This window comes from Nicotiana attenuata, unplaced genomic scaffold (assembly GCF_001879085.1).
Source record: "Nicotiana attenuata strain UT unplaced genomic scaffold, NIATTr2, whole genome shotgun sequence".
NCBI classification, from domain to species: Eukaryota; Viridiplantae; Streptophyta; class Magnoliopsida; order Solanales; family Solanaceae; genus Nicotiana; species Nicotiana attenuata.
In genome coordinates, this window is record NW_017671342.1 from 1 (window position 1) to 12823 (window position 12823).

General features: G+C 38.7%; 1 protein-coding gene across 1 annotated transcript; it reads left to right on the plus strand.

The window, feature by feature from the left end:
* The first annotated feature begins 9491 nt into the window (after positions 1-9491).
* On the plus strand, positions 9492-12079 carry LOC109207674. Its single transcript, XM_019370639.1, has 3 exons — positions 9492-9571; positions 9618-9792; positions 9895-12079. Exons 1-3 carry the CDS (start codon positions 9492-9494, stop codon positions 10204-10206), a joined length of 567 nt encoding a protein of 188 aa, XP_019226184.1. The 3' UTR covers positions 10207-12079.
* The last annotated feature ends 744 nt before the right edge of the window (positions 12080-12823 follow it).

Consider the following 12823-nt stretch of genomic DNA (forward strand, 5'->3'; position numbering starts at 1 on the left):
TGTTTATTTTGTTGCAGTCAGGAGCCCACCTGGAGAACAAGGGAATACTTTTCAAGCGTCAGCAATCAGGAGCCCGCCTGGAGAATAGAGGCATATATTTCAAATTTCAGCAGTCAAGCATCACTCGGAGGAATGGCAGAACATCTCCGATCATAATGCAAGGCAACAACAAGGATTCCATCGGAAGAATATAAGTTCAAGGCAACACAAGAGCAAGTTTGAAGACATAGATAGGACCTTTTTGTAATTCATAGCTTAGGCTAGCTTCTTTTTATTTTGACACGGTGTAATAAGGAGGTCAGCAAGCAGTAGCAGCAGCAACAGCAGTGAAAGTCACAGCTCCTGGTAGTCCCAGCTACCATACCTTCCCAAACTACACTGACCTGATTCCTTTTTAGCCAAGGATATGTAGGCAACCTTTGAAGCAGGGTTCGGTCAGACGGTTTTCAAAAATGTTTCACACGGAGTATTCGAACGGGCAAAAATCGCTCGTTTCCGCTCACTTATCTTTGCACAAAAACTCTTCGTGTTTCCGGGCAAAGAGGGGCAGCTGTGAGCACGTGATTTTTGTCCTATATATGAATTATTCCCAAAAATTCAAACAAAATAATTTTTCTTTCATTATTTTACACTTTTGTGAATTTTGTGTTATTTTCTGTTAATTGTTTGCATTTTATTTGTGCATTTTAATTCATATGAAAAATATAAAAAATACACATGACATTTGCATTTAGAATCTAATTTCATATTTTAGGATTATTTAGTGGTTAAGTTGTTTTTAGAACAAAATTTAAAGAAAATAACAAAAATAGTCCATTTTTGCATTTTTGATTGTTAATTGTTGAATTTGTCATGAAAATAGGATTTAATAAATTTTTAGGAATTAATTAGTTTAATTTTGGAAACAAATTAGGTCTTTGATTTTGCATTTTAATAAGTTAAAAAAACATAAAAATACAAAATGAAAACAAATAAAAGAAATAAAAAGGGAAAAGAAAAGAAAACAATTAAAAAGAAAATTGAGTGGTCTTCATGGATTACCCATTTTTGGGCCAAATCCGTTTGAAATCTAGCCCAATCCCTTAAACCCATTTCAAATTGACCCCAGCCCAAAGGTTCTCGATCCGGTCCAGCCACTTAGAGCTCAAATGACGTCGTTTCCACGACAATCAATCCTGACCGTCTAGGTTGTTTGATCTAACGGTCAGGAATTGATAATTTTTGATATAACACTGTCTAAACGCTCCCCCCTACCCCTTCTCCGTCTCTCTCATACTCGAACCCTAACCCCACCATCTCCCACTGCGAACCGCCGCCGAAAATCGCCTCATGGCGGCTGCCGGTCACCAAACGACTCCAAAATTGCACCATAGCCTCTTCTTCATCTCACCAGTTCGAATCTAGCCTCAGTTTCTTTCAAATCCCACCCCAACTCTCCAAATAACCCAAACCCTAGCGCCGCCTCCGCCGTGTACGGCGGCACCACCACCCAAACCCGTCCAAATTTACACCCAGTGCTCCCCGTTGTCTACCCATGCCAAATCCAACCTTATTTTCCTTCAAATCCCCACCAAACTGTTCGAATATCAAATCAAAGCCCCAGCCCAAAACCCTAAAATCCCCAAACTCCGCTAAATTCATACCATGAGTCCTAATCCGTCATCAATGGCCTTCAAATTTCACCCAAGACGCTCAAATTTCAGATCTAAGAAGCAGTAGGGCTTGAGAGTTTGCATCAGTGAGTTTTCTTAATTCTTTTTGTTTTAATTTCTTCCCCTTGGCTGTTTTGCTTTGGTTTTCTGTTTTTTATTTTGTTCGTTTCATCTTGTTTTAAATTCTAATAATCAGCAACAGGAATTCGTTCTTTTTAATTTTGTTATATTTCTCTGTTAGTAAAATTGGTTTAAGCATGCTTTCTCGTGTTAATCCGTAATTAGTCTTCTAGGGCTATAATAGTGATTAGTTTAGTTTGATGAATATTTCTGCCTGTTTGGATTTTCTTGCGTTTGCCAATGATTGGATTCTTCGTTTCATACTGATTTTGTTGTTGTTAACTTCTTAGTTTGTTTGATTGTTAATGGTAGTTGGTAATCTGAAATTCAGTAGTTAGTTTAGATTTAAGAATTGTGCTGATTAAATTGCAGAATAGTTAGTTTTGACCTCAATTAATTAGAGAATTTAGGGTAATTAACATAAGTTGGTAATTTTAGGAACAATTCAGGGGTACTGCAGGTATTTTCACTTAAGGAATATTGTGGTAATAGGGAATAGAACTCCCTAGAAGCTTCTAGGTAGGGTTCAAAGTGAAATTTCAGAAAGTTGGTAATGTAACTTGGGCAATAAGTCAGTAAATAAGGGACTAAAATAGTTAAATACTGAAAATATAAGAGGGTCTTAGGGGTGAAACAAAGAGTTGAAGGATGCCCTTAGCTTTGCCTATAAAAGGCAGTCACTAGTGCCTTATTTCGAAGTTTGGAAACCTCTGAAAAATTCCCCAAAGTCTCAGATCTAAAACTCCCTCCAAAATTCCCCCAAAGCTTTGAATACCTGAAAATTCAAAATTCAAAAAGGAAAATCTAGGGATTGTTAGTTGAAAACCTGAAGTTTCCTTAGATTAGATTATTTAGATCCTGAAAACCAAACAAAAAAAAACTCCAAAAAATACTGTTCCATTAACATTTTAGGTTAATTTTGATTGCTGAAGTTTTTCTGGAGGTTCCCGAATTATTTTCGAGTGTGTTTAGATCCTGTCAAGTAGATTTTGGTTATTTTCATTGGTGTTGTGCCTCCTGTATCCATTCCTGGGTGTTGTGGTCTCAAATCTCGACCCTGATCGATTTCTATTACTGCTGTGGCATTTCTGCTGTGACACTGCTGATTCTCTTCTTCTTTGCTATCTTACAATTCCAGGTACACTTCTGATGTTCATCACAATGTATGTCGCGAGTTGCAAACTGGAATGAAATGACGCATGTTTTGTTATTGATTCTGCACTTGTGATGTTTTAGTGTATATCTGTAATTAATTGGGACTGAACTGTAGACTATTACTTCATTTAATCTCATGTGAGTTAATTTGATGTTTTAAGTTAGTAAATATCAGGTTTCGTAGCTAGTTGCCATGCTTAGGTCATTAAGTTTGCTGTTGTGTTTCAAACATAGCTGGTGCCATGAATTTCTGGAATGAATGTTAAAGTTACTTGATTGTCATTTGAATAACAGAATACGTAGAGTGGCTGGTGTAGTTCAGTGGTATCACAGGTGCTAGAATGTGTAAGTATGTTTAAATTCTAAAAAATATATATGCACAACAAATCTGAAGTCCAGTAGATTTCGTAATCTATATGCATTCGTTGTTAGGTCCATGAATCGAAATTGTCGACATGCATTGAGCGGAATTAATTAGTTATCGAAATGTCCAGATTAAACATGACATGGTTATCAACGTACGCATACTCAATATGTATGAAATTTGAATTCAAAGTCAGCATATTTGATTTGAACAATTGTTAAATCCAATAATGATTCAAAAATTATTATTCTAAGGACCAATCTAACACTGGACAGGGGCTTATTGTAGCCAAACTTGGCGGCAGTTGTTTACATCAGATTTGGGCCCAAATGTACTCATACAAGGCCCATATGGGTTGGTTCCTTATAAAACTGACGGGGTATTCCCTCTTCTTGGGCCCTGTTGGAAATTTCAAAAGTGCTGAAGACGTAAAATCATATTAGGAATACGGGGTTAATTTGTAATATAAATTTGGGCTTTCGAGTTAGGTAGCAGGTTCCAATTAAGAGGTTTCCCCTTTTGTTTGAATCCGTACTTGAACTTGAGGCCCAAATCTTATAACATTAATTAACTAGGCCCTTTTTAGAGACAATCCATAATAGAAAAATCGTAGTCCTTTAGGTTGGCTTTAAAATCAATGAGGTGCGCCGCGCCAAACAAAAATAGTACATTGTGTGGCCCTCTTAAGTATATTAAAAATATGTTAGACTTCGGGACGTGCCATTTAGCGAATTTTATGGCTTCCCGCAAAGTTAATGATAAGCTAGTCGCTTTAGGCGCGCATTTTATAATGTTACCTCCCTAAACCCGGGTGCACATTTATGTGACCCAAATCCAAATCCCAACGAAGTCGAAATGTGTCAAAAACCGCGGGTGCATTTATGTGACGTGGTTCGAGACGCGTTTTCACGACGTTGCAATCCTCTTTAAAAATAATAATAAAGCGGTTTAAAGTTAAAAAGCACATAAGTCAAAACATGTCTTAAAATCAGATATCTAGCCAAATATGACAGTTGAGCGACCGTGCTAGAACCACGGAACCCGGGAATGCCTAACACCTTCTCCCGGGTTAACAGAATTCCTTACTCGGATTTCTGGTTCGCGGACTGTTAACAGAGTCGTAATTTCCTCGGTTCGGGATTCAACCGGTGACTTGGGACACCATTAATCTCCCAAGTGGCGACACTGAATTTTAATAATAAATCCCGTTCTGATTGTCCTTTAAGTGGAAAAACTTCTTTTATTATACCCTTCACGGGGTGTAGTAGTGAAAAAGGAGGTGTGACAACTTGCCGAGGTAGTTGGTTCGATTCCGGGGAGGTTTCGGAATGGGTTGAGACGTTTAGTCTCAAGGTTGGAAGCTTAAGTTGAGAAGGTTGACCGGGTGTTGACTTATGTATAAACGACTCCGGAATGAAGTTTTGATGGTTCTGATAGGTTCGTTGGGTAATTTTGGACTTAGGAGTGTGTCCGAATAGTGATTTGGAGGTCCGTAGTTGATTTAGGCTTGAAATGGCGAAAGTTGAAAATTAAAAGTTTTGGAAATTGAGAAGTTTGACCGAGAGTTGACTTTGTGGTTACCTAGTTCCGGGAGTTGGAGTAGGTCCGTTGTGTCATTTATGACTTGTGTACAAAATTTGAGGTCAATCGAACGTAATTTGATTGGTTTCGACATCAAATGTAGTAGTTAGAAGTTCAAAAGTTCATTAGGCTTGAATCGATGCGCGGTTCATGGTTTTAGCGTTGTTTGATTTGATTTGAAGGCTCGACTTAGTACGTATCGTGTTTTTGGACTTGTTGGTGTGTTTGGTTGAGGTCCCGGGGGCCTCGCGTGGATTTCGGATGGTCAACGGGTCGAATTTTGGACTTGGAGATTTGCTGAAATTTTTTGGTGCACAGGTCTGATTTCGTTATACGCGATCGCGTAGGCTTAATTGGGCAGCTGAGGTCTTTGATCTACGCGTTCGCGAGTTGGGGACTGTGATCGCGTAGTTGTGGGGAGCAATGAATCGCGAATGCGTGGCCAATGTCGCGTTCGCGTAGAGTATAGGAGGCAGCAGCCGAGGTCACGCGTTTGTTCTTCGTGATCGCGTGAAGAGGGACGCGATCGCGTAGTTTGAGGAATCATTTCTTCGCGTTCGCGTAGGGATTGACGCGTTCGCATAGCGTTAAATTTTGGGGAAGCATAGTTTTGCTTCGCAATTGCGAAGCATTTCTGCGATCACGATTAAGGACATTTAGGCAGACTTAAATATTTCAAAAATGAGGGTTTGAGTTTATTTCACAAATTTGATTTTGGGAGCTCGGTTGGAGGCGATTCTTGGAGAGATTTTCAAGGGAGTGATTGGGATTCGAGACATTCGGACGACGTTTCGCTAGGCAAGGGCTTGTTGGAGTAGAGTTTGGCACGGGTTGAGGTAAGTAACACTTCTTAACTTGGTTCTGAGGTTATGAAACCCCGAATTACATGCTATGTGAGATGTTGAGGTGACGCGCATGCTACGAGACGGGCGTGTGATACAAACTATGAATGAAAATACGGATATAGCAAAATACACGGAATCAACAATAAGAGCTAGACCTACAGTTGATTGGAAGAATAAGAACCAATTAGGATATGAAGCCTAATTACCTCTATGAACTCAATCAATTGTAACCCTAAGCTAATTCTAATGAGCTTAGTCAATTATTACAAGTATAACCTTCTTCATCTTGACTCCTTTAAAGCACTCCAATGCTACGATGTTGACTTGAAAATTGTTAGGCATGCTCATCCAGCATGTCTCATCTTCCCCCACTTGAAAGAAATTCGTCCTCGAATTTGGACCTTGCTAAACCAAGAAAGAGGCAAACATAAGTACCTAAAAGATCAAAGATCACAATCTTGTTCTCAAAAGTGACACTCTGGATATAGCCAAGTGTCATAATCTATAAAGAACACATCTCCAATACAAATGACACAAACTTGACTATAAGAAAAATAATACTCATAAGAAGAATCAAGAGAGTGTAAAATTTCATGCTTCCAACAAAACCACAATCTTGTCAAATCCTCAAGAAAGTGTACACTTTTATGGTATAACCAAGTGTCATAAGAAGAAATAAAAATCAAACTCGCCACCCCAAAGAAAGACACTTCGCCATTATAAGAAGCAACTCCAGGGTCAAATACAAATTTTAATCCCCAAATATCTACACACTTTCCAACAACTTCACATGACATTTTAAGAGATATGCCAAGCTCATCATGAATCGTCATATAAAGAATATCACAATACTCAAAGCTAAAAGTCTTTACCTCAATGGCCTTAGATAAACACAAGATAAGCATAAGCCAAACGTACATACCATTCTTGCTTTTGGGAAACACAAAAAGCTCTTGACAAAAAGTATGCCAAAGTGTTAGGTCAAGGCCTTTCTTACCCTTAGCAACTATCTCTTGTTGAACCTTCACAAAACATTCAATAAAGTTAAGTTCTTTTTGCTCAAAATGGTCACTCAAAATAACAAAAGAAATATTCTTACCTTTTCTCATGGAAACATTAGCAAAATCCAACGAGAATGTTCTTTCAAAAGTAGGAATAAGATAAGTAAAGCAACTAATACTAGTGCTAGCATCAAAAACTTTATTTTCCTTTTTACACTCAACAAAATCATCACATAAATATGCATAAGAGTCATCAAGATCAAATTCTCTTTACCTTGAACTTGTTCATTAAACTTCAAAAGTTCTCTTGAAAAGGTAGCTTGATCTTCTTCCAAGATCATCAAAGTAGATTGAACTTCACTTGATGGCTCATCTCCAAAAACTCCTTCACAAGATGCAAAACAACTAGAGAAAGATTAATTTTGGTTAGTTAAGGTATAGTTATTTTTTGATATTCTTTTGCACGGTAATGATTACACATTCAACACAGATCTTATTAAAAGTTGATCAACTTATAACCTGTGCAGTCACATGATACGGACACTGAATCATATGAGCGAAAGAGAAAACGCAAAGCTGTTGTATATGATTTTCTTCAGCATGAAGCAGTACCACAAGACTCCATATACTATAAAAAGAATCGTTTATTGTGCAAGTTTTAGCAAACCAGCTCTGAGCTCAGACCAGAAGTTTTTCAGATAATTGAAGGTAGAGTTCAGCACGTTTTGGCTTTACAAGGAAATCAAAGTGATATGTTGTTGCTCCCAGTAGCTAGTGAGCTTTCCAACGAGAATAATACTTTGAATAAGTTTGCTAGCAACTAGAAAGCAAGGTCCTGGTACTCAACAAGGAATTGCTTAGACGCTTTAGCTTCCACCACATTTCAGTAAATGATCTTATTAATGTGGTTAAACCAAACAGTAGGACAAGGTTTTCAAGGCTGGACCACAGACCTGTTTGCGCTTTTGATTGCCTGAGCTTCATCCAGCACCATGTATTGCCATTTGACACATCTGAAGTATTTCTCATCAGAGACTAGCAGTTGTTAACTGGTAATGAGAATATGGAATCCAGCATCCCTGAAATCAAAGTCTGGTTAAATAACCAAGAAGAGGAACAAAATGCTAACAATTGAGGTTGCACTGCACAAGAAATGCTTTTTATAATTCAGATATAATTATCAACTTCATAACCAACTGCATTGGGCAATTCAATACCGAGATAAGCTTGGTTCACCAAAAATTCCATTGGATTTTTACAAAATCAGGATCTCAAGCCTCCCCGTGTTAAGCAGTTGCTCATTATTCTGACTAACAACTTCGATTAAAAAATTTAATTAACTCAGACTTCTTGACATTTATTTGATACCCCCATCCCCCAAACCTTCCCACCCTTTCTTTGCTATACTTGTCATACTGCTTATATTCCTAGGTGCCCAAGCCAAAAACCATCATCTAACCTATGATTGACTTTGATGCTTCAAGCAGCTCAGTTTTATGAAGCAATATTTGCCTCATGAATATTTATCATCAAATTAAAAGTGCCTTACCAAGCAAGAATGTCAATGAACAAGAAAAGAACAGCAAATTCAGCTAAAGGATTATAGACCAATCAGCCTAATCGGAAGTATCTTTAAAATAGCTGCAAAGTTACTGGCTGAAAGATTGAAAAAAGTGATTAGGAAACTTATTTCTGGACTTCAAAATGCCTTAATCAAAGGCAGGCAAATCACAGATGCAGCCTTAATTGCCAACGAAGTTCTTGACTGGAAACTGAAGAGAGGGGAATCAGGCATCCTATGTAAGTTGGACATAGAGAAGGCCTTTGATCAACTCAACTGCAATTCCTCATCACAATGCTAAGGAAAATGGCATTTGGTAATAGATGGATCTACTTGATGCCATTAATGATATTGCCTCATCCAAAAACTTATCAGTGGAGTTTACAGGAAAGAGATTACTCCAGCTATATAAAAATAAAAGACAATTAGCCTTGAGAGTGTGGATTAGGAGTTGATGTTCCATCAAAACATCTTCAATTCCTTTCTGTCCAAATACACCAAAAAATATAGGCAGGGAATCACTTTCCAGATCTTCCTGACGGACCTACTAACTTTCCAAGAACTCCATATGGAGCTAACAAACACACTTTTGAATTTACTATCTTTTGTGCTATTTGGATCTACTTGATGCCATAATGATATTGCCTCATCAAAAAGAGAAAGCAAATTCAAGAAATGAGGGAGACATGAAAGAACCAAAAGTGTAGGCAAGTCCACTACTCCTGTAATATGTATAGTAATAACCAAAGCCAAATGAAATTACCGTCGATATAGACGTTTTGGGTTAATATTCTTCCGAAGTACCATTTGCTCTTGTAACCCTCCCCAATATGGAAGAGTTTTTAGATCAGGGCAGAAACGACCAATTTCATCAGCCCAGTTGTTCAAGGCTGATGCAGGAGCAACAACTAAAAAGGGAACCCATATATTCTTGTCCTGCAGAGATCAACGAAGCCAAGTTACTAGACTTCTCAGCCAGAAAGATTTTTGATATGATAATTTACTACAAGACAGTTGATAAATAAAACATGAAATAACTAGATCGCTTACTTCTGCCAAATGAGCCAAGAAAGCCATGGCCCGGATAGTTTTGCCATGACCCATCTCATCAGCAAGAATGCCATTTAAACCCTGACAGATAAAGTTGAATGTTATAAGCCAGCCAAGCAAAATCTCCATAGAGGTTGAGCAAAAAGATCAACTTTCAGGAAAATGACAACTTACCTGCTCGTAACAATTTACAAGCCACTGGAGGCCTTTCAATTGATATCTTTAAGAGTACCCTTGAATATGTCTGGTGTCTGTACTGTTGATTCCACAGGCATGGTTGACCTAAAGGTACACCGAAACAGAGCGAGTCAGTACCGTCAAAGAGTGGAGCAACAAAATTTGTGCCACTACAATCTCTCAGCAAAAGAACAAAGACGATATCTCAGAGGAGCTTAAAAACTCAGAGGGTGGTGTCTTACAGGTTTATTATGTGAAAGTGTTAGAGAAAGGAGACACCTATGAGGTCAGTAATCCTCTTTAGCATTGCAGTCAGTTTTTGTTTATCTCATAGCTATATGGGCATCAGTCATGTTGCTTACATATGAGTGGTCATTTGGAGCTGTAGATTATTGAACGTAGTCTACCCAAAAAGCCAAAACTGAAGAAGGATCCCTCTGTGATTGAGAAGGAAGAAATGGATAAGATTGGAAAATATTGGATAAACCTTGTCAAGAAAGAAATCCCAAAACATCATAAGATATTCATCAATTTCCACAGGAAGCAATTGACTTATGCCAAGAGGTTTTCAGAAACTTGTCAGAGAGAGGTAAGCACGTCCTGGATCTTGTTGAACAAATTTGTGTGCGATTCTGCAAATTTCCATGCTAGTTGTCTTTCGGACGTTTTACTTGAGTGGTGGGTTCCCTTTTTCAGATAAAAATGAAAGTTAGCAGATCACTTAAGGTGATGAGAGGTGCTACAATTCGTACAAGGAAACTTGCTAGGGACATGCTCGTGTTTTGGACGAGAGTTGACAAGGAGATGGTACTAAAATTCTACCTTTTTGACATTATTTCATAGTGAACTTTTTGCTATTATGGTATGTATGAGAAGTTGCTATTCGAGAGCAACCTGAGCAGTCGGAGAGGAGGGAGGGAGGAAAAGTCAGCCATGGTTACCTCCATTCTTTTTTCAAGCATGGTTAGCTGCATTCTTAATTAGCAAAGATGCAGCTCTTTATTTTGATGGTTTTCAGACTATTACCACATTGTATATTCATCTTAGCCTGTACTATCCTGAAGAAGTAATGAAAGGTGATAAAGTATATTCACCTATTCTGGCTCTCTAGTTCTGTCCCTATTTTATATGATAACGACATGTTAGATTGATGATATTGTTGCCGTAAGAGTTTCTTTTCAGCCAATATTTTTTTGGGTTATATGTTGGTTTACCTGCTAAAGCTATGCAATGGAGTATTGATACACTTATGAGAAAAGAAAGTGTACATTTATCAGGATTAAGGACTCATAAAGATGCATGTCCTTAGTCGTGTTTCCTCTAGAAGACTGAATATAATAAAAGAACATACTTCTTCACGAGTTTCTGCTGTTGACTGTTTGACAAGAGGACTTCCTAAGATGTAAATTTTTAATGTTGCAGGCAGAAGTAAGGAAAGGGGAGGAAAAAGAAGCTGCAGAGGCTTTGAAGCGTGAACAGGAGCTTCGTGAAGCAAAGAGGCAACAACAGAGGCTCAACTTTCTGCTATCTCAAACTGAACTTTACGCTATTTCATGCAAAATAAATCAACTTTATCATCTGAGGTTGTGACTTTAGGTGATGAAATGACAAATGACCAAGAAATGTTATTAAGTTCCAGTGAAGCTAGACCTGGAGAGGAAGAGGATCCTGAAGAGGCTGAGCTGAGAAAAGAGGCCTTGAAAGCTGCACAGGAATGCAGTTTCAAAGCAGAAAATGATGACAAGTGCATTTGATAGTGAATGTCTGAAGCTGCGGCAAGCTGCTGAAATTGAACCCTCCCAGCAAGATGCCGCAGCTGCTAACATAGACTTATTGCATCCGTGAAGAAAGGTTAGTAGTATTAGAATAAGGAAATCCTCAACTCTCTTTTTGTTTTCCCTCTTTCTTTTCTCTCATTTTCTTTTCAAGCTATTCACTTTTTTCTTGTGATGACTCACTCACTTCACTCCACACTTCCTCTCCTTTTTTCACTCTAGAGTTTGTCACTTTTCTCTCCCTTACTTCTCTCTTTCTTTTGTCTCTCGTCCTTACGTTTTCTCTTTGCATTTTTCAAGGATGTTCTCAAACTTATTTGGCCTCTTCCCCTTTGGTTCACTTCATCCCCCCTATATTCGACATTGAAAACTTATTGGAAGTTGTCCAACTCATTCAAGGTGGTCTCATGATTATGTTGAAAAAGTGGGTTGTTAATCATTCGAGGCTCTTGAGGTGGTATGGGTGGTGGAGGAGCGAGATTGTCACTCCTTGGTGGTGCTTGAGGCATACGTTGGGGAGGTAGATTCATTGGTGGTCTAGGTTGGGTCATTTGGGTTGGTGATATTATGAGTATGTGTGCTTGAGGTCTAAATGGTGGTTTGTGTTGGTAGTTGGTAGGTACGGTAGTTTGGTGGAGGAAAATAAGGTCCCTTGGTGAATGTGGTCGCTTTGGTAAGTTTTGTGGTATTTGGTTGGGTTGGTTGTGTTGCAAATTTTCCTTTTGAAGCATTTGTCGCACTTGTGAAGGAGAGGGCGTAGTAGAGGAATTAGTAAGCGTCATACTATGCTCCTTTCCTTGTTACCTCAAGTGAGATTCCTCTATCATGGAATTCAACCTTGCATCCGTTCGGTGTTGTCATATGGTAATCTTGATAACCTTCTCACTTAAGTTGGTAACTTTCTCGCTTATGTCATAAAGCATAGAAACAACTTCATGCATCGGAGTCTCACTCCTTGGATCACAAGTAGGACTAGAAGTTTGTCCGTACTCCATGATACCTACAAAAGGAGCAAACAAGTTAGTAGTAAAAGTCCTCACCAACTCACTTGATGTCGCTCAACCCTCGTGTATCACACTTTGCACCAATTGGCTCTTGCGTGCTCAAAATCCTATTCACTCGTGCCTTTCTCCGCTCAAGTAGTGAATGTCAAAATTGCTAGCAAACTTAAGTTCCGAGGTTTCACAACAAGTTCCAACCATCTTCGATAACGACCCGGCCGGTCGTTTTTGGAATTTACGCCCCAATCCCCTATTAACTGCTTTCCCCAAGTTTATTTTTGCTATTTTGATTTGCCGGGATGTTCGATTTTGAGTTTCGGAGAGTTTTGGGACACTTAGTCCCTAAATGAGAGCTTAAGTGTTGGAAAGTGGTCCATAGTAGGAACAGTGTGAAGACGGCCTCGGAATGGAAATCTGATGGTTCCGTTAGCTCCGTTAGGTGATTTCAGGTTTAGGGGCGTGGTTGGATTGTGTTTTGGAGGTCCGTAGCTAATTTTGGCTTGAAATGCCGAAGGTTGAATTTTTGAAGTTTCCGGTCCGA

Bases quoted from the DNA above. Each gene is read 5' to 3' on its own strand.
- LOC109207674 (XM_019370639.1), top strand. From the start codon at position 9,492: ATGACAACTTACCTGCTCGTAACAATTTACAAGCCACTGGAGGCCTTT. The intron at 9,572-9,617 runs GTCTGGTGTCTG...GTTGACCTAAAG, and splicing joins TTAAGAGTACCCTTGAATAT to GTACACCGAAACAGAGCGAG. The intron at 9,793-9,894 runs GTCAGTAATCCT...TTGGAGCTGTAG, and splicing joins AGAAAGGAGACACCTATGAG to ATTATTGAACGTAGTCTACC.